General features: G+C 43.0%; 1 protein-coding gene across 1 annotated transcript in view; it reads left to right on the forward strand.

The window, feature by feature from the left end:
• LOC117346269 (vomeronasal type-2 receptor 116-like) overlaps positions 1 to 13,769 on the forward strand; it is a 63,538-nt gene extending 49,769 nt beyond the window's left edge. The window contains exon 6 of the mRNA XM_033915669.1: positions 12,865 to 13,769. Within this exon, the coding sequence (XP_033771560.1) occupies positions 12,865 to 13,769 (905 nt within the window). The remainder of the gene's footprint in view (positions 1 to 12,864) is intronic.
• Positions 13,770 to 21,604: the final 7,835 nt, after the last annotated feature.

Consider the following 21,604-nt stretch of genomic DNA (forward strand, 5'->3'; position numbering starts at 1 on the left):
AGTCAACATGAATGGCACCTCATCCGCCCCCTGGCAACCAACGTGTGGAGTCCCGCAAGGCTCTCCCCTTTCTCCTATTCTGTTTAACATCTATATGTTCTCCCTTAAACTCCTCCATCTATCCCCCCTAGAAACAATTTACACTTATGCTGACGATATCCTAGTCCTCCTCAAGACTGACCCTAACCTTACCAACCTCTCGGAGAACATATCCTCCTGTATAACGAACCTCCAGTCCGGGGCCCATACTGTCAAAATGAAACTGAACGAGTCCAAAACTAAACTACTTTGGCTCAGCCCTAAACTAGATCAACTTCCCACCTCCATCCCCCTTTCATCTGGCTCCATTCTGCAGTTGGAGTCCTCAAGCAATGTTCTGGGCATCATCATCAACTCCACTTTGTCCTTCAACGATCACCTCAATTCCTTGGCAAAAAAATGCTATTTCAGCCTTCACATGCTGAGGAAAGTAAGATCCTATTTCCATCAAATTCACTTTACTGTTCTCGTCCAATCTATCATTCTGTCCAGACTGGACTACTGCAACTCAATCTACCTAACCCTTACCAAGAAAAACCTTCATAGACTTCAGCGGATCCAGAATGCCATGGCCAAGCTCATCTTTGCAAAAAGTAAATTCGACCATGTCTCACCGCTCCTGTCTAAGCTTCACTGGCTTCCGATTATCGCCAGGGTCCACTTTAAATGCACCTGCCTAATTTTCAAAATCCTTCATGGCATCCACCCTCCCTTCATCCCACTCTCCTGGAACTCCTTAAATCTTAATACCACCAGACCCACTCACAAACTAAAATTATCCTTTCCTTCATTAAAAGGCATTTCCCATGCAGGAAAACTAGGGACCTCCCTCCCCTTCAGATTCACTGAGCTTTGGAAAAACCTTACCTCCCCCCTCTGGATCCTGAGCTCTCTTCAACTCTTCCGCAAACATCTGAAAACCTGGCTTTTTTCAAAAATGTAATACCTACCCCATCTTTGACATCCTAAGCCCCCCAAATATCCTTCTCACTATACCCTTTAACCTCATTGGAGTTCCTTTCTCTCTCAACTCTTGTAAACCGTGCCGAGCTCTACGATTGTGGAGATGATGCGGTATATAAACCTAAGGTTTAGTTTAGTTTAGTTTAGTTCATCTCTCCTGCCACAGGTCCATATCCTTCATTCTCACTGCTGTGTCACCCATTTCTTTGTGGTGGTTGTTCGTCGGGAGGTCCATACTCTCTGTAGGTGTCTTTTGGTAGTTCCACTGTTGCTGGTGATTTTCCACGGCCTTCTTGTATGCTTCCTCTATGAACTTCTCCAGCTCTCGGACTTCTTTTTCAATGGTGTCCTCTGTGTTGTTCTCTGCTTCCTCTGTCTTGACATTCTCTGCATCTCTGTCCCCCTCCTCCACTGCTTGAAGTGCCTCCAGTTCCAATGTTCTACCCTCCAGGAGTCTGACTTGTCTCTTCAGGCACTGCAGTTCTCTTCATCAAGCGCATACGTAAGACCTCCTTCCTGAGGGGAGGTAGTCATACATATGGCAGATGGTGCAGAAAACTGGGTAGCTCAACATCTTGATTCCATCTGCTGCTTCCATTGCTGCCTGCTTGCCAGTCTGCTGTGGATGCCTTCTGTGTATGCTGTAGTTGTCCTCTGCGCCTGCTGTCCTCTGTGTCTGCCTGACTTTGGCTGTCCTCAGTGCCTGCAGTCCTCTAGGTCTGCCTGGCTATGTGTCCTCTGCGCCTGCTGTGTCCTCCTGCTCTCCTTTAGTGGTATATGGTTGTGTGTCTTCTGTACCTGCTGTGTCTGCCTGGTTGTGTGCCTTCTGCACCTGCTGTGGTCTCTTTCTGATCTCCTTTAGTGGTGTGTGGTTGTATGGCCTCTTTACCTGCTGTGTCTGCCTGTTTGTGTGCCCTCTTCACCTGCTGTGGTCTCCTTCTGCTCTCCTTTAGTGGTCTGTGGTTGTGTGTCCTCTGTACCTGCTGTGTCTGCCTGGTTGTGTGCCCTCTGCACCTACTGTGATCTCTTTCAGCTCTGCTTTAGCAGTGGCTTGTCCTTTCTCAAGGCCCTCTGCAAAGACGCTCTTGCTAAGATAAGCACCTTTAACACTCGCCAAATGGCTGAGCACCATTGGCCCCTCCCTTTTTAAGGGGGAGCTTTGGTGGTCGATGTTGGGGGTGAGTGGAGCTAACTCTCACCGATTTCCCTCTTGGTCTCCTGCCTCTGCTTCTCTCTCCTGCTTTTTTTCTGTTTTTCCCCCTTTGGCTTCTCTCTCTCTCTGCCTTTCTCTGCAACTGCTTTTCTCCTGCTCCGATCAACTCCAATTTGCATATAATGGAGGTAACAGGCATACAAATCTTCCCCATGCATATTCATTAGGGCTATCCTGAAAACCTGACTAGATGGTGGTCCTCCAAGATAGGGTTGGGGACCACAGTCTTAGACAACACCAAAAGCCTAGATGACAACACTTCTTAGACAACACCAAAAGCTAAGATGTGGAAAAAGCTTTTGGCATGGGTTTATGGTAACATCTATTCTGTATAATTAAAAAGTTTGGCTTCTCAGGGACTTTTGATGAATGAGTAAAGATATTATATTTTTTAAAAACCCTACAGCACAACAGCTAATAAATGGTGGCTTGTCACACCCTTTTGAACTCTGCAGAGGGTCACAGCGGGGGCTGTTACCTTTGCTATTCTTTCTGTCTCCAGAACTTTTAGCAATCAAGATCTGCAATAATGCTACCCTGGAAGGACTTATGATAGACGATAGAGAGTACCATATGTGTATGTTTACGGACAATATGCTGTTATATGTAGCCCACACAGACAGCAATATGATAAACATTATGCTTATTATATATCAATTTGGTTCTTTATCAGGTCTAAAGAACAATTATGCTTGGACCCTCCACATCTACAGTCTGGCATACCACTTTAGTTATCAGCATAGCAAAAGTACATCTCAAGTATATAGGTGTTATGGATGGATTATGCTACTGAGTTGGATACCAACCCTTGGCAATACACACAGTGAGGAATCTACCCTGTTGTGTTTCACGGCAGAGTACAGGAGTGATTTGCCATTGCCTTCTTGAACACAGTGTGTGGCTCCACTATGTCACTGCTTTCTAACATGAGGCCACTCACCCTACAGCACCTGGTATTCCCAGGTGGTCTCCCATCTGGGCCTGACCCTGCTTAGCTTCTGATAGTAAGAAGAGGTCTACCCAGGGAAGCCTAGCTTGGTTTTATACTTAGTAGAAATCCTAGGATCACTATGAATGCAATATTATTTCCACTATTACCAACATACAAAATAAAAAAGATCTGTGTTTAAAGTGTCACAACCTTCCACTATTATTGATGGGCCAAATCACCTTATTAAAAATGGCAGTGTTTCTAAAACTTTTGTATCTTCCTACAAGTACTACCCATATGGATCACTAGAAAAGATGATTTCCCTTTTCAATCCATAATAAGAAATTTTATTTGCCATTCTAAACCTGCCAGAATTGGATATAATAAGTTGATTAAAGACAGAGACCAAGGTGGGTTGGGATTGCCTGATTTCCATACCTATAATGTAGCTACCCTTATGCTTTGGAATCATGAGATTTTAACAGGCACTATACAATTTTCAATGGACTACTTACTAAATAATTGTTGTGTACCAATGGTGAGTTCAGCCTTTTTACATGATAAGACACACTCTTAGGTGATGGTTAAAAGTGGACCTGCCTCCTTGTTGATTCTACTTAAACAAGCATGGAGATGATGGTGATCTCACCAGGGGAAAACATACCAATCCTAACCACACCTTCCCTGTATGGACAACCACAATTTTCCATCTGTATAGGAAATTCTAGCTTTCAGTTATGGGAAGAAGTGGGGGCTTACACATTGGAGGTGGTGTTGCACTTACGAGGAGGCCTTTTGCCATTATTCTCACAAGTCCATGAAGTTTAGAATTTGTCCTTTTCTTACCGACAACTCCACCATTATTATCTTTCAATTCAATCTTTATATGACAACACTTGGGCTTTAGGGTCCCTGGACAAAGAACTAGAACAGACACCACCTTCAAAAATACACTATTATTTTGGTATAGACTTTGTAGAGTCTGTCAAGATGATGCATACTTGCAGGCCTTAGCTGAGGATTAGACAGAAGAGTTGCAGAAGGAGGTCTCCCCCCAAAATATAGGAACATTTTTCCACAATGTCTTCCATTTTGCTAAAAAAAAAAAAAAAAAAAAAGCCTCCTTACAAGAGACTCAATATAGAATTCTCCACAGAGCTTACATTACTAAATCAAAAGGGGCACAGTTTGGTCTTTGGCAGGATGATATCTGTAGTAAACACTGTCACTCATCAAGTTTGATCTGTTGAATGATATCTTCCTAATTTTAGGAAAAAACAACAGTTGGACATTAATTAGAATGAGACTTTGCTGCTATATCATTGGGTTAATCAGAGCCTCAAGTTCCTCCCCGGATGCACCTCAGAATGCACTGGGGAGTGGAAGGCCCACAATTTTGAAGAGGTGGGCCAGCTGGTGGAGGGAGTAGGCATCCCTCCGGCCAGCCATCTAAAAAGCAAGGTAGGGGGAGAGGTTGGGGTCATTGGTGGCATGGGGGTTCTGTGGTGGCAGGAGAGTATAAGCATATCTCCCACAGCCAAGAGGGATTGGGGGTGTTATTTGGGCTGGAGAGATTGGGCATCTCTCCCGCTGTTGGTTTTATTTTTCATTTATTCTGCACATGTGTCCATCACTATTACCAGCGATGAGTACATGAAAATTATGTGTCTTCACTACTCTTCTCCAACCTCATTTGCATGAGCAATTTTGGAGAATGACTCACTTTTTAAAAATCATTACTATAATGGCTACGACAACAGCCTGTCAGTTTTTACAGTTTTTTGAGAATCTAGCCATGAGTTAGGAAATGGAGTTTTGAGGCATGATGATAGATAGATAGATTTGGGTGTTCAAAAATGATCGGCCCTGGATATGTGGCATACCCAGGGCCGATTATTTTTGAACACCCCAATATATATTTCTATCTATCTTTATTTATTTAATTAATTCATTAATTTGTTTATTTTTATAGCCCATCCTCCCCAGAGAGTTCAGAAAGGGTTACAATTTAACATTCACAGTGTTACAATATAACATTACACGGATGCACCAGGGAGGGGAAGGCCTACCAAGCCCACACCAGTGCGATGGTATAAATAAAAAAGGCTGTTCCTCTCTCTTTTAGGTACTAGTTCATGCTTGCTGTCTAACACCATCTCTGGCAGGATATGCATTTCAATTCTGACCTATTATTATCACAAAATAGAAAATAATTTTTTTTTTTTTCTATATTTTGTTATCTGGTCATTTTGGAGGAAATTCTGTATAGGATGCTGCTCTCAGCAGCTGTCTAAACAGCTGCTGAGAATACCACACTGGGCATCTTATATAGAATTGTGTCTGTCCTAGCCGACATCTAACTCCACCTAACCACTCTGATTCTCTAACCAGCATCCATGTCACAGGTGCTGGATAGAGAATCATGTTGACGCTGAACTAATTGCGGCAAGTGAATCTCCCTACCCTGATTAGCTCAGTGGCTACAGCAGGAAACCCCCCCTGCCATGAAGTCAGCCAGCAGGAGGGATGCCCAGTCCCTCCTGTTAGCACGCCCCCCTGAATGTCCCTGGCAGAAGAGATTCCTACTCCCTCCTGCTGGCACCCTACCCTCAAAGGTCACCAGCAGAAGGGATTCCCACTCCCTCCTGATGGAACCCCCCTTAAGACATGCCCCTACCCTGATACCCCAAAGCCCACCTGGACCCCCCATACCTATTTGTTGTAGGCTGGCTAGAGGGATACTTACTCCATCCTGCTAGAGGCCTGCCTCCACAGCATGGTGGACCTTCTTCTTCATGGTGTATCCTGGGATGCACAGGGGAGGGGACTAAGACCCTGATTGGCCCAGATGCCTAAGGCCCCTCCTATAGGAGGGGCCTTAGGTGCCTGGGCCAATTGGAATCTTAGTTATCCCTCCTAGTGCATTCCTCCCCCAGGTCCACTATCTCTCCCTTTCTCTTCCCAACAGTTCTCCCTTCAAGTATCTCTTTCCTTTTTCCTCCATACCACCCCAAGTCCAACTTTTCTCCCTTCAGCCCATTGTCCACTATCTCTGTCCTCTGTTTCAAGCCCCATCTGGCATGTCTTTTAATACTTCCCCCTTTGTACTTAAAAAATAAACAGTCAGTCCACGAGGTTTCCTTGGCCCAGCATTGCTCTCTCCTTTCTCACATGCCGGTCCGATGTCACCCTCACCTTCTGTCTCACTGTAAAATCTGCTGGCCTTGGCAATGATTCATAAACATTGCCTATCGTTTTCTTCTTTCTGTCTACTGTGGTCTGTCTTCAATGATGCAACTTCCTGTTTCCACCCGGGTGGACTGCAACAGATGGAAAGCAAGAAGTTGAGCCACAGGCAATGTTTCTGAATCACTGCCAAAGCTGGCAGATTTTTAAGTGAGACAGAAAGTGAGGGTGACATTGGACCGGTGCAAAGAAAAGGGGGGAAAACCTGCTGGCCATGAGGCCCCCAGATCCTTAGGGCCCAGGGCAGTTGCGCTGTTTGCCTATCCCTAATGCCGGCCCTGTTCCCTCCCATCCCCCTGTGTAGCACCTCCCACCTAAACACCCCCATACTCCCCCCCCCCCCCACACACACACACACACAAAAGCAGCAGTAGCTGGGCCATTAGAAGCAGTTGCTGTGAACAGGATGTTTGTGGCCCACTCCATCATGGCATCTCTCTGCCGCGGTCATAAGTGACATGGCAGAGGGAAGGCTCCAGCGGCACTGGCTACCTGTTCAGAGTGCTCACTTCTTCTAATAGCCCACTGCTTCTAACAGCTCACTGCTTCTAACTGCTTTAGGAGGCAGCCAGCCTGGAAAGGTCAGTTCTGTCAACTCACTGCTCTGCCAGGTCCTGTCTGCTTTTGCAAAGGCAATACCCGATAGAAATTAAGGCCCAACATCAGCACTGCTGGAATGGGAAGTTCCTGGACCATGACTCCAAGGCCAGGAGCACCGCCTCATGATCTGAACCCGGGGCAGACAGCCCATCCTACCATCTCCTTGGTACGCAACTGTCATTCAGTATGTTAGATGGTTAATTTACATGACATCATGGTCAAGGAAAAAGAGAGGAACTGCTGATAACTGATAGATTTAATCATATGGCTAAAGCTAATATTCTACAATCATAGATGTAACAAATTATAGTGATAAGAATTGACATACTGGGACAGACCAAAGGTCCATCAAGCCCAGTATCCTGTTTCCAACAGTGGCCAACCCAAATTCTAAGTATCAAGCTAGATCCCAAGTAGTAATACAGATTTTTTTTGCTGCTTATCCTATCTATAAGAAGTGGATTTCCTCAAGCCATCTCAATAAAGGCCTATGGACTTCTCTTTTGGGAAATTATCCAAACCATTTTTAAACCCCTCTAAATTAACTGATTTTACCACAATATCCAGCAATGAATTCCAGAGTTTACACATGTGAAGAAATATTTTCTCTGGTTTGTTTTACAATCTACTACTTAGAAGCTTTATCACATGTCCCTAGTCCTAGACTTTTTGGAAAGAGTGAACAAGCAATTAATATTATTATAGCTATTATTATTATTACAGCTATCAAGAAGCTTTCAATTAAAATAATATTTGTTTTTCATTTAATGAATGCAAGGCTTCTGTAAGTTTATATTTTAAAAACTATATTTAATATTACATAGATCAAGATATATCCCTTGAGATTAAACCTTTGAGTACACAAGCTCTATAAAGTCCATATGCCCCTTCAGTATTCTTTGTGTTCATACAGAAATCTATCTACCCATAACTGAAAGATATAAAAGAGTGGGTTTATCAAGATGTGTATATTATCCTACATCAAAAATTAAATGCATTCACAGAGCAAGAAGAACAAATGATTTACAGGAAAACCTATTTTAGATCTTGAAAGATGGGAGGTTATATGATTCCAATACTGTTGATGCTTTTAAGTATCCCATGGAAGACCGTTAACTGTAAATGTCTACAAGGAAAATATATTTGCTACAACCAAGAGTACTACAGAGATGGGGACATCATAATTGGAGGAATTGTAGCTTTTGTCAGTTATAAACGAACTGAACCTTTGTCCTTTACAGATTTTCCAAGCTTAGATGGAGAGCTTAAGTAAGTAATTAAGCTCCTATTCAAGACATAATTGTAAAATTCATTTGTGATGGCTACAGATGAGAAAAATAGGTATAAACTGACCCTTTGAAAATTATCTGTACATATAGTCATAGAGATGTGAAAGTATTGTAGGTAAATTCATAACACTTTTCTGCTTAGAGTTTATTAATTGAAACACTTTTTATTTTCTGAACCATAGAAACACTTCTAGTTGAAATCAGCAGATAAAGACCACTGTTTTACTAAGGTACGCTAATCGATTAGCACACCTTAGCAATACAGGGGGCTCCTTTTACTTAGGTGCACTATTCCTTTTAGCACACGCTAAACGCTAACGCGTGCACCAACCAGTGTAACATCAATCAAGATGTCAAACATTTTAATCTTGAAAGGTTTTTTAAAAAATACATAAGCACCTTTATTGGTGGTTAAGTTTTTTTTAGAGATGTGATTGTTTTAATAGTTACTTTGGCTTAAAACATGAATAGAGTCATTTTAGCAGGCAATGATGGCTATATCAATTAGTGTGAATTTTAGTTTACTGATGTTGGCATTGACATCAATTAAGACATCAGATGCTTTGATTTTTTTTGCCTTTAGATCATTAAAGGTATGTTTCACAGTTTTCAAATTATCGACAATTTCATGTTATTATTTTTGTCCACCAACATAGTGGGTGATATACGGTATGTTAATTTATGTGGAGTCCATGCTTTCAATGAAACAAGATGGCAGTCATTTTTGAAAGAAGATATCATTACCTAAATGTGTGGTGTGTCTTTAAAGCCGTTGTGATTGTTTGTGAAAGTTGTTGCATTCATATTTGTTTTTGAATCAAATTTAATACGCTTTTAGATTTATAAGATATCACTATGATGGTGTGAATAACACTATGGATTGTTTTTATTTACAATATATTACTAGCTATGCTAGTTGTGAACTGATGCACTTAGGGGTCCTTTTACTAAAGTATGCTAACCGATTTATCGCACACTAAATATTAGTGCATGCTAAATGCTAATGCGTCCATAGAATAGAATGGATGCATTAGCGTTTAGCGCATGCTAATATTTACCCCCTGTTTTACTAAGGTGCTAATCGAATTAGTGTGCGCTAAACGCTAACGTGTCCATAGACTAACATGCATGCGTTAGCGTTTAGCGTGTGCCAAATCGATTAGTGTGTGCTAATTGGTTAGCGCACCTTAGTAAAACAGGGCCTTAGTGCATACTAAATCGGATAACGCGCCTCAGTAAAAGGACTCTTTAATGTGGTGCAAGATACATTTTTATCACACCCAGAGAGTAGCATTTTTATTTAATCTTTCAATACAAACGTATGCCAGCAAGAGTGAATGAAAGAGATAAAGTGTTATGCCATTCATTTGGCAGACCAGAGTAGTTACATTATTACATAAGGAGAATTTAATGCAATTAACCTTTTGGTTACTGCCAATTTAGTTATTATGCCTTTATTCATAGTGGCACACCATTTCATATGGTAAATATGTGTTTAGGCATCATATCTTTTTTTACTATTCTTATTTTGGTACATTTTTGGGTGTTTTATAAGATTTAGACGATCTGGCATTACATTATTATTAAAAGTTAGTATTTTATGTTTTTTTTTTCTTTAAAAATATTTTGCTATTGCACATTGTATCACATTTACAGTCAGGTGAGCAGATTTTTACAATCCAGTTTTCAACCATCGTGGTAGAATTTTTGCACCTTTATATGCAATGTCTTATAGGGCTGACATATGGCCTTTATTCTCTTTCTCATTCTCATTTTTTTTTATTTTCTATTTTGCAGAGTATCTTCTATATACAGTGATTTTATATTGTGACATATTGTATTGTATGATTTGGTGTTACACATTGTAAGGTATGTAGTGAAGAAGCAATCTTTTTAATGTCTATTTTTAATGTGATAAGCCCTATAGAGGATATCTTGATGATTTAAATGTACTTTTCTATATAATTTTTCATAACATTTTATAAATTCTGTTATTTTATATTTATTTTTATTTTATGGTATATTTGATCTAAAAGTTTTTAGTATATATATTTTTAGTATACCCTCTTTTACAAAATTGTGAAAGAAATTTTTTTTAGCACTGGTCAGAACGCTGAATGTTCTGCCCTGCACCTACACTCCTAGGCCCTGTTTTACTAAGATGCGCTAATCGATTTAGCTTGTACTAAATGCTAACATGTGCATGTTAGTCTAAGGACGTGTTACTGCTTTAGCCATTTTAGTAAGCGCAAATCGGTTAGTGCACCTTAGTAAAACAGGGGGATAGAGTTCCTTTGAGCATTGGGAGCAGCGCAGAGCAATCAGCCACCTGGTGCTAAAAACTGCTTTTGCAGTTTTGTAAAATGGGGGGATAACTTGTAATATGCAGCCGTCTATCATTTATTGTTTAGATTACTTTTGTTTTATAAACAGTAATTATGTGCACCTTTACTTGTTTTAGTGTTTATCCTTTATAATTTAAGTTTATATCTAGATATATTTTCAATATAATATGTGTGTCAACTATTTGCAGATTTCTGAAGCAGGCCGATTTGGCTGAAACACATGCATGTTGAGTAATTATATGAATAAAATACACCAATTTGTTGGACACCTCCACTGTTTTCCTGTATGAATGAATTCTGGACCAGTTCCCTCATGATTCCTAGTCTGAGTTTTGTAGATTCAGCACAGAAACAGTACTTAGGGCAGGATTCACTAACCTTCCTGATCCTGTCTGTTCCGTGGGTGATCCGTGATAGGCCGACTGATTCACAATGCGTCCTGGAGACACGCCCCACCACCGACTGCATGGATCGCTGGAGAGTGATCCTGATTCATGTGCAGACCATCTTCTTTGCCTGTAGATGGTCTGTGCATGCGCTTGCTGTCCATCAATAAAATCTCGCTTTTTTATTTTTTACTGTTTTACTTGCGAGTCCATGGGTTTAAAGTGGGGCTGCACTGCAGCGTGTTTTGGAACAGAACAGAACATGCCATAGTGCAGCCCCTCTTTAAACTTGTGGGTTAAAACTACGGGCTCGCACTGCGGGGAAGGGCGGCAGAGCAGGAAAATTCAGAGTAGCAAAAAAAAGGAGAAGTCGGGGTGGCAAAAGCAGAAGAAGTTGGGGCGGCAGAGCAGGAGAAGTCAGAGCAGCAAAAGCAGGAGAAGTCAGGGCAGAAAGCAGGGTGGCAAGAGTAGGAGAATCAAGGCAGAGAGCAAGAGAATTGGGACAGAGAGCAGGAAAATTAGGGCAGAGATCAGGGTTTTTGCACAAGCAACTGATCATCAGCAGTCGCTTCTTTTTGGACCGGCCAGCCCAGTCGCTGTTCCTGATTTTGGTTAGTGAATCGCTGCCTTTCTACTTTGCATGGCTTTTCCCCTCATTTGAATGCATGGATTGGATCGGAGGATGATCGGCCACGAGGTTAGTGAATTGGTCGGAGGAAAACTGGGTTGGTATATCGCAAACACGATCGATGGGCTTAGTGAATCAAGCCCTTAATGCACTTTTGACTGAAGACAAGATGTTAAATAGAGAATGACATGTTACCATGTAACAGTAACCATGGTAATTCTATGGTTGCCATGATAATTACCACAGTTTCCAAGGTAATAGGAAGCCTTGGCCCAAACTACCAAAATAGTGGTAGACCATTCTGTAATAGTGCCACAGGAGCAGAAGCTGCTGGCATGGTAATATCACAACAATGGGGACAAAGCACAGCCCTCCACAACCCTATCTTCTAACTTCTCAGATGGTTCAGTAACTTTCCTCCCATTCCAATGGTACAACCTTGACCCAGCCCTACCTGAACATCCCTGGTGATCTAGTGTCCTTGTTAAGGGGGCAGGAAAGAACCCAACTCTTTTCTGCCCCTATCACTATAGTTGCTGCTGCCACAACAGCTACTGAAGATGCTCTGAAAATTTTCAAGACAGCTGCTGAGACTTCTTACAACAGCCTATTGAGATTTCACTAAGTCTTTCAAGGTTTCCACATGAAGTCTAGTCACATCTACTCAGAATAATTTCAAGATGGCTGCCGAGACTTATGGTTCCTTTTACTAAGGTGCTTTAGCCATTTTAGTGCACGCTAAATATGAACGTGGGATAAACGCTAACACACCTATTATAAGGCTATGGACACATTAGCATTTAGAGTGCACTAATATTTAGCACGTGCTAAAATGGCTAACACACCTTAATAAAAGAGGGGGTTAAGGTGGCAAACTTTATGAGACTTTGTGAAGTCTCACGGGCTGCCAATACAAAGTGGACATTTGTTCTATTTTGAGGAATAAATAAACAATGGAGAATAATGGAGAATAGATCCCCAATGCTCTTTATAATAGGCTGTCCAAAACAAGCAGGTCTAAATCTGAAAACACAATTTTTTTAAAAAAATACACATGTTCCCATAGTGGTTTGGAATGCACAAGCATATTTTACTCTTGCCAAGCCCTGTCCAAATTATGCATGTATTTGGGTTCTGCACACAATTTAGGGTAACCTGTTTAGGATCTGGGGTATTATTGTATGCAGTTTGGGAAAAATTGATACATTATTCTTTTTTTCTCAGATATGGATAACTGTATAAAGTGCCCAGAGGACAATTGGTCCAATCAGAACAGAGATGCCTGCATCCTAAAAGCTAAAACCTTCCTGTCCTATGAGGATCCTTTGGGGATATCTTTGACTCTAATCAGCACATTCTTCTGTTTCATCAGTGCTCTCATTTTGGGAATCTTCATTAAATACCGGCACACTCCCATAGTCAAAGCAAACAACCGTAGTCTGAGCTATATTCTCCTCATCTCCCTCATGCTCTGCTTCCTCTGTTCCTTAATATTCATTGGTCGGCCTGATAAGTTGACCTGTATTCTTCGACAGATTGCCTTTGGTATCACATTCTCTATTTCCCTCTCCTCAATACTTGCAAAAACCATCACTGTTGTCATTGCCTTCCAAGCCACCAAGCCCAAAAGTAAGCTCCGAAACTGGATGGGTTCCAGTTTGTCAAATTCTATAGTTCTTTGTTGCTCTCTTCTTCAAGTCCTTCTATGCCTTGTCTGGTTGTGTACTTCTCCCCCATTCCCATATCATAACACTGAATCAGAAATTGGAACAATAGTAATTGAATGTAGTGAAGGATCAATAATTGCATTTTACTGTGCTCTTGGCTACCTGGGATTTCTCACTGGTATAAGCTTCACTGTAGCTTTCTTATCAAGAAATCTACCGGACAGTTTCAATGAGGCCAAGTATATCACTTTCAGTATGGTGGTTTTCTGCAGTGTCTGGATATCTTTCATTCCAACATATCTGAGCACCAAAGGCAAGTACATGGTGGCTGTAGAGATATTTGCTATCTTGGCCTCCAGTGCAGGCCTGCTTGGCTGTATTTTTATCCCCAAATGCTACATTATCCTTCTGAGGCCTGAGAAGAACAGCAAGAGGAACCTAACAAGACATTTAAAGACTTAAAAGTATAACTATATTGTTTTATTAAATGAAGAATAAAGAATCTTATACTAAATAAAATAATTTGAGTCTGATTGTAAGCAGAATGTTAAATCTACTGAATGTTAAATGTATGGTACTGCATATGCCTTTCAGTACTATAGAAATGATAAATAGCAGTACTAGTCGTCTGGGTATTCTGCCATTACATTCATTTTCAAACACAGTACCTACATATTTGAGGAGTTTATGTTGGTATACATAATCTCTATAAGAACATAAGAATTGCCGCTGTTGGGTCAGACCAGTGGTCCATCGTGCTCAGCAGTCCGCTCAAGCGGTGGCCCTTGGTCAAAGACCCCAGCGCCGTAACTGAGACTAGCTCTACCTGCGTACGTTCTAGTTCAGCAGGAACTTGTCTAACTTTGTCTTGAATCCATGGAGAGTGTTTTCCCCTACAGCAGACTCCGGAAGAGCATTCCAGTTTTCTACCACTCTCTGAGTGAAGAACTTCCTTACATTCGTACGGAATCTATCCGCTTTCAATTTTAGAAAGTGCCCTCTCATTCTCCCTACCTTGGAGAGGGTGAACAACCTTTCCTTATCTACTAAGTCTATTCTCTTCAATACCTTGAATGTTTCAATCATGTCCCCTCTCAATCTCCTCTGTTTAAGGGAGAAAAGGCTCAGTTTCTCTAATCTTTCACTGTACAGCAGCTCCTCCAGCCCCAGTTGGGTCCATGTGCCTAAGGCCCTGCCCACAGAAGACAGAAGGGATCTAAGACAACTGGGCCGATTCCGGTTGGCTCAGGTGCCTCAAGCCTCACCTGTGGGAAGGGTTTGAGCCGCTTGGGCCAATCAGGCCCTAAGGCCAGCCATTCGGAGATGGCTGGCCTGTTGGATAGATGGGCTTTGCACCCATCCGTCCGACCAACATTTTTCTAAGGTACAGGGAAGGGGGATGGGGGTTGGGGGGTCGTATGGTGGGTGGGAGGTTCACGAGTCAGCGGGGGGCTGATCGGGGGTTCAGGGGGAGCAGTTGTGGGGGGTTGCATCAAGGACAGGAGGGCCTGGGATCCCTCCTGCCCGTATATTAGTGTGGAGTGGGGGTTAGAGGGTTTCGCGGGCCAGGAGGGCTTGGGCTCCCTCCTGGCTCCAACGGACTCAGCCCTGTGGGGGGGTTTGGGATCGCGGGGCAAGAGGGCTTGGGCTCCCTCTTGCCCCGATGTCATCGGGGGGGGGGGGGATTCTGTAACTGGTGTTGTTTTTGACAGACATCGGTTACAGAATCCAGCTTTTAGGCGAAGAACTGGCTCCTCCTTCGCCTAAAAGCCCTTGTTTTGGATGTTTGGGGCTTAGACTTTTTTTAGGTTGATTATATGGTATAAGTTTAGACGTAGTGTTGTTCTTTGCATTTAAACAGCTGAACGTAGAGGCAGGCCATTATTAAAAATAAACTCCTTTTGGACATTTTTTTGATAATGGACATTTTCCCTGCTTCTATTTTCAACATTTAAGGCCTTAGGTGAAAAGAGGACTTAAAATTTTTTTTTGATTATGCCCCTCTTTTTGTATAAAATCCCCATGCTTTGGCAGAATTTTTTTAGAGAAGCTGCGCCATACTTACAGAAATATGCTGGCACTGTTTGTATGAGGTTTTTCTTCTCTCCATTGTATATGTCCGAACTGATTTATTTCTGATTTGCCAAATGCTGCTATAATACTTATTAATAGAATAAATATGTATTTGCTATGGAATATACAATGTAATCTTGTGGGTTTCTTGTTTTTTCCTTCACGACGGATCCCCAGTGAGGTAAAGTAAGCAGCCTTTTAATTCATTATGTTGCACTTGATTGGGATGCAGAAAGAGAAATTCCTAAGTGGAAACTTCTGGGTGATAAAGAACGGATGAGATGCAAACTATTACTGACTGTTACAATTTGGCAAAGAGGAAAATCCAGTTGGCATTGGTGTAGATTCCCACCATGTACGCATATGAGGGGTACATTGTGCGCATATGAGGGGTTAATTTAAGAACATTTATAATCTGCTTTCAACCAAAGCGTCTCACAATTCACATACACAGTCAAAAATGCATACAATTGTGCAAGACCAACCTCCTCTTTTACTAAGGTGTGTTAAACGATTAGTGCACGCTAATCAAATTAGTGTGCACTAAACGCTAATGCGTCCATAAATTAACAAGCACACGTTAGTGTTTAGTGTGTGCTAAATCGATTAGCGCACCTTAGTAAAAGCGGGCCCAAGTGTTAAACAGGGAAAAGAAGACAAAGTTACAAAATCTATGGCCCTGTTTTACTACCCCTCCCCCATTCAAAGCATCGAGAGCTGCCGTATTCAGATTTGAACTAGAGAACGACCTGGTGACAAAATTCATCATCGTTTCCATTCCCGCGGATAACCGCAATCCAGTGTCTGTCTCAACCTCAGTCCTTCAACACCAGCATTCTTCAATGCAAGACCGTGGTTGTGCCCATTCACACTCTGATTCTTGCCTCTCTCCTTAACAAAGGGCATGGAGATGGTTTCCCCGCGGTTAACCGCGGGGACGGGAAATGGTGATGAATGCTGTCACCGTGTCATTCTCTAATTTGAACCTGCCTTAACACATATCTGGTCAATAGCAGCCCCATGCCTTCTGAACCTTGCTTCAGGCCAAACAGGCTCAAAGCCATGAGAATATTTTCTCCCTCCTGTGTCTGAAACTCTATATAGAAACATAGAAACATAGAAAGATGACGGCAGAAAAGGGCTACAGCCCACCAAGTCTGCCCACTCTACTGACCCACCCCCATCGCATCTGAGTGCCTTACTAGGCCTCTGTAGGGATCCCACGTAGATGTCCCATTTATTCTTAAAGTCGAGCACGCTGGTGGCCTTGGTCACCTGCTCCGGAAGCTTGTTCCAGCGACCCACCACTCTTTCCGTGAAGAAATACTTCCTGGTGTCACCCTTAAATTTCCCTCCTCTGAGTTTGAGCGGATGCCCTCTTGTGGCTGAGGGCCCCCTGAGTAGGAAGATGTCATCTTCCACCTCGACACGACCTGTGATGTACTTAAACGTCTCTATCATGTCCCCTCTCTCCCTGCATTCCTCCAGAGTGTAGAGCTGCAATTTGTTCAGTCTCTCTTCGTACGAGAGACCCTTGAGCCCCGAGATATTCCTAGTGGCCATCTGCTGAACCGACTCGACTCTAAGCACATCTTTGCGGTAATGTGGCCTCCAGAACTGCCCACAGTACTCCAGATGAGGTCTCACCATGGTTCTGTACAGTGGCATTATGACCTCAGGTTTCCTGCTGACGAAGCTTCTATTGATACATCCCATCATTTGTCTTGCCTTGGATGATGCTTTCTCTACCTGATTTGCAGCCTTCATGTCTGCACTGATGATCACTCCCAAGTCTCGTTCTATTGTCATCCTAGCTAATGTTTCTCCATTTAAGGTGTAAGTTTTGCACGGATTCCTGCTACCGAGGTGCATGACCTTACATTTCTTAGCGTTGAAGCCCAACTGCCATGTCGAGGACCAGCTCTCCAATGCAAGCAGGTCCTGCGTCATATAATCCTGCACATTACTTTCCCTTACTGTATTACATATTTTGGCATCATCGGCGAATAATGTTACTTTATCCTGAAGCCCTCGTGTCAAGTCCCTTATGAATATGTTAAAAAGCAGTGGACCCAGGACCAAGCCCTGCGGCACTCCGCTGGTCACTTCCGATGTTTCGGAGAAGGTGCCGTTGACCACCACCCTCTGAAGTCTACCACTCAGCCAATCATTGACCCATGTAGTTAGTGTCTCACCTAACCCCATTGATTTCATCTTGTTTAGAAGCCTATGGTGTGGGACACTGTCAAAAGCCTTACTAAAATCCAAGTACACTACGTCCAGAGACTCCCCGGAGTCCAACTTCCTTGTTACCCAATCAAAGAAACCGATGAGATTGGATTGGCATGACCTACCCCTAGTGAATCCATGTTGATTGGGATCCCTCAGATTCGCCTCCTCCAAGATCATGTCTAACTTACGTTTAAGTAGTGTTTCCATGAGTTTACACACTATCGATATGAGACTTACCGGTCTGTAATTCGCAGCCTCTGTTCTGCTACCCTTTTTGTGCAGAGGAATGACGTTGGCTGTTTTCCAGTCCAGGGGGACTCTCCTTGTACGTAGGGAGAGATTGAAGAGCATGGCTAGTGGTTCCGCCAGGACACCGCACAGCTCTCTGAGCACTCTTGGGTGCAATTTGTCTGGTCCCATGGCTTTGCTCACCTTGAGTCTTGCCAGTTCGCTGTAAACGTCAGCTGGTGTGAACTCGAAATTCTGAAATGGGTCTTCCGCGATTGGGTTTGCTTCCAGCTGTGGTCCGTGTCCTGGTGCCTCACAGGTAAAGACTGAGCAGAAGTATTCATTCAGTAGTTTGGCTTTGTCGGAGTCTGCTTCTACATAATTCCCATCCGGTGTTCTAAGGCGTACTATTCCGCTGGTGTTCTTTTTCCTATCACTAATATATCTGAAGAAGGATTTGTCCCCTTTCTTGATGTTCTTTGCTAGATTTTCTTCCACTCGGAGTTTGGCCTCCCTAACTGCTGTTTTGACCGCTGCAGACCTGGTCCTGTATTCAATGTCAGCTTCTCCTTCCCCCGTGCGTTTGTATGAAAGAAATGCTCTTTTTTTCTCCTTGACGAGGTACGAGATTTCATCCGTGAACCATTGAGGTTTCTTGTTTCTTTGTTGTTTATTAACTGATTTTATGTAACGGGTAGTTGCCTCCTGTAGGGTCAGTTTCAGGGTTGACCACATAGCTTCCACATTATCAGTTTCCTCCTGATCTTGTAGCGTCTGTTGGACGAAATCTCCCATGCGTGTGAAGTCCGTGCCTCGGAAATTGAGTACCCTCGTTCTTGTTTGTGATCTAGGGAAGCTCTTCCTAAGGTTGAACCATACCATGTTATGGTCACTGGAGGCCAGCGTTTCTCCCACCGAGACCTCCGAGACACTTTCCCCGTTAGTAAGTACCAGATCTAGGATGGCCTGGGCCCTAGTGGGCTCATGTACCATTTGTTTAAGCCGTACTCCCTTCATGGACGCTAATATCCTCCTGCTCCCACAAGTTGATGCTGAGAGTGTATTCCAGTCAACATCAGGCATATTGAAGTCCCCTAGCAGAACAGCGTCCCCCCGTAAAGTGATATTCTCAATGTCCTCAATTAATTCTGCGTCCTTGTCCTCCGATTGTCTTGGAGGTCTGTATACCACACCAAGGTATAGGCATTTTTCTCACTTTATGGAGAGGGTAGTGGATGCCTGGAATGCGCCCCCGAGAGAGGTGGTGGAGAGTAAAACTGTGACTGAGTTCAAAGAAGCGTGGGATGAACACAGAAGATTTAGAATCAGAAAATAATATTAAATATTGAACTAGGCCAGTTACTGGGCAGACTTGCACGGTCTGTGTCTGTGTATGGCCGTTTGGTGGAGGATGGGCAGGGGAGGGCTTCAGTGGCTGGGAGGGTGTAGATGGGCTGGAGTAAGTCTTAACAGAGATTTTGGCAGTTGGAACCCAAGCACAGTACCGGGTAAAGCTTTGGATTCTTGCCCAGAAATAGCTAAGAAGAAAAATTAAAATAAAATTAAATTTAAAAAAAAAAATTTAAATTGAATCAGGTTGGGCAGACTGGATGGACCATTCTGGTCTTTATCTGCCGTCATCTACTATGTAACTATGTTACTATGTTACCTCTGGCCAGGTTTACCCAAATGGATTCCCTGGTGTACTTGATCCTGGTTGTTTTGATGTTTTCTTTGATGTAAAGTGCTACCCCCCCCTCCTAACTTATCCTCTCTGTCTTGGCGGAGCAGGTTGTACCCTGGTATAGTTATATCCCACCCATGAGAGTCTGTGAACCATGTTTCGGATATAGCCACAACGTCCAGGTCTGCATCCACTATTTCGGTTTCCAGTTCTAGAAATTTATTCCCTAAACTGTGCGCGTTAACATACATAGCTCTCCATTGTTTGTGTTTGCTAAACCCATGTAGATAGTTTCCCGTCCGGGCCAAAGAGTCTCCTATATAGTTGCATTGTTTATTGCTTCATTCATTCTGAAGGATGAAAATGTATTTCCCTTTGCAAATGTAATCATTTATTTATTCACGTTTACAGCATGTCTTCTCTAGGAGCCCAGAACAGGTTACAAGGATACATACACAGGCCCTCTTTTACAAAGGTGTGCTAAGTGTTTTAGCGCGTGTTTAACGCACGCTACATCAACACGTGTGTTTACCGCTTGTGCGTCTATAGGATAACATGCACGCATTCGCGTTTAGCACCTTTGTAAAAGAGGGGGACACAGTCTTCAAGATCAAATAATAAAATTAAAATTAATTCAAAGAACAAAGGTGAAAAATAAAGGAACCAACCAAAACAATTCATAAGCTTGAATGATACAGAACAAAAGCCAAACAAGTCTGACTAAAGGCAGGGACCAAAGACAGGTGTGCATGTCCTCCGCTCTGAACCAGCTGAGATAAGCCCCCTCTTTTGCTAAGGTGCGCTAATCAAATTAGCGCGTGCTAAGTGCTAACATGTCATAAGAACATAAGAAGTTGCCTCCACTGGGTCAGACCAGAGGTCCATCATGCCCAGCGGTCCACTCCCGCAGCGGCCCATCAGGTCCATGTCCTGTGAAGTGGTTTCTGACTACTCCTGTAACCTACCTCCACTTCTATCTGTACCCCTCAATCCCCTTTTCTTTTAGGAACCTATCTAAACCCTCCTTGAACCCCTGTAGCGTGCTCTGGCCTATCACAGCCTCCAGGAGCGCGTTCCATGTGTCTACCTTCTTCTGAGTGAAAAAGAACTTCCTAGCATTTGTTCTAAACCTGTCCTTTTTCAATTTCTCCGAGTGCCCCCTTGTACTTGTGGCTCCCCACAGCCTGAAGAATTTGTCCCTGTCTACCTTCTCTATGCCCTTCATGATTTTGAAGGTTTCTATCATGTCTCCTATAAGTCTCTGCTTTTCCAGGGAGAATAGCCCCAGCATTTCCAATCTGTCAGCGTATGAGAAGTTTTCCATACCTTTTATCAGTTTTGTCGCTCTTCTCTGGACTCCCTCAAGTACCGCCATGTCCTTTTTGAGGTACGGTGACCAGTACTGGACACAGTACTCCAGATGCGGGCGCACCATTGCCTGATACAGCGGCAAAATGACTTCCTTCGTCCTGGTCGTGATACCCTTTTTGATGATACCCAACATTCTGTTCGCTTTCTTTGAGGCTGTCGCACATTGTGCTGATGCTTTCAATGTTGTGTCCACCATCACCCCCAGGTCTCTTTCAAGGTTGCTCACACCCAGCAATGATCCCCCCATTTTATAGTTGAACATCGGATTCTTTTTCCCTACATGCATGACTTTGCATTTCTCAGTGTTAAAACTCATTTGCCATTTTTTTGCCCAGTCTTCCAGTCTGGTTAAGTCCCTTTGCAGGTCTTCACAGTCTTCCTTGGTTCTAACCCTGCTGTAGAATTTGGTGTCATCCGCAAATTTAATAATCTCACAGTTCATCCCTGTCTACAAGTCATTAATAAATATATTGAACAGGAGCGGTCCCAGAACCGACCCCTGTGGGACTCCACTCATGACCCTTTGCCATTCTGAGTAATGGCCCTTTACTCCAACCCTTTGTTTCCTGCCTGCCAGCCAGTGTTTGATCCATCAGTGGATATCCCCTTGCACCCCGTGGTTCCACAGTTTCTTTAGCAGCCGTTCGTGGGGTACCTTGTCAAAGGCTTTTTGGAAGTCCAGGTAAATGATGTCTATGGATTCCCCTTT

This window comes from Geotrypetes seraphini, chromosome 12 (genome assembly GCF_902459505.1).
Source record: "Geotrypetes seraphini chromosome 12, aGeoSer1.1, whole genome shotgun sequence".
Lineage (NCBI taxonomy): Eukaryota > Metazoa > Chordata > Amphibia > Gymnophiona > Dermophiidae > Geotrypetes > Geotrypetes seraphini.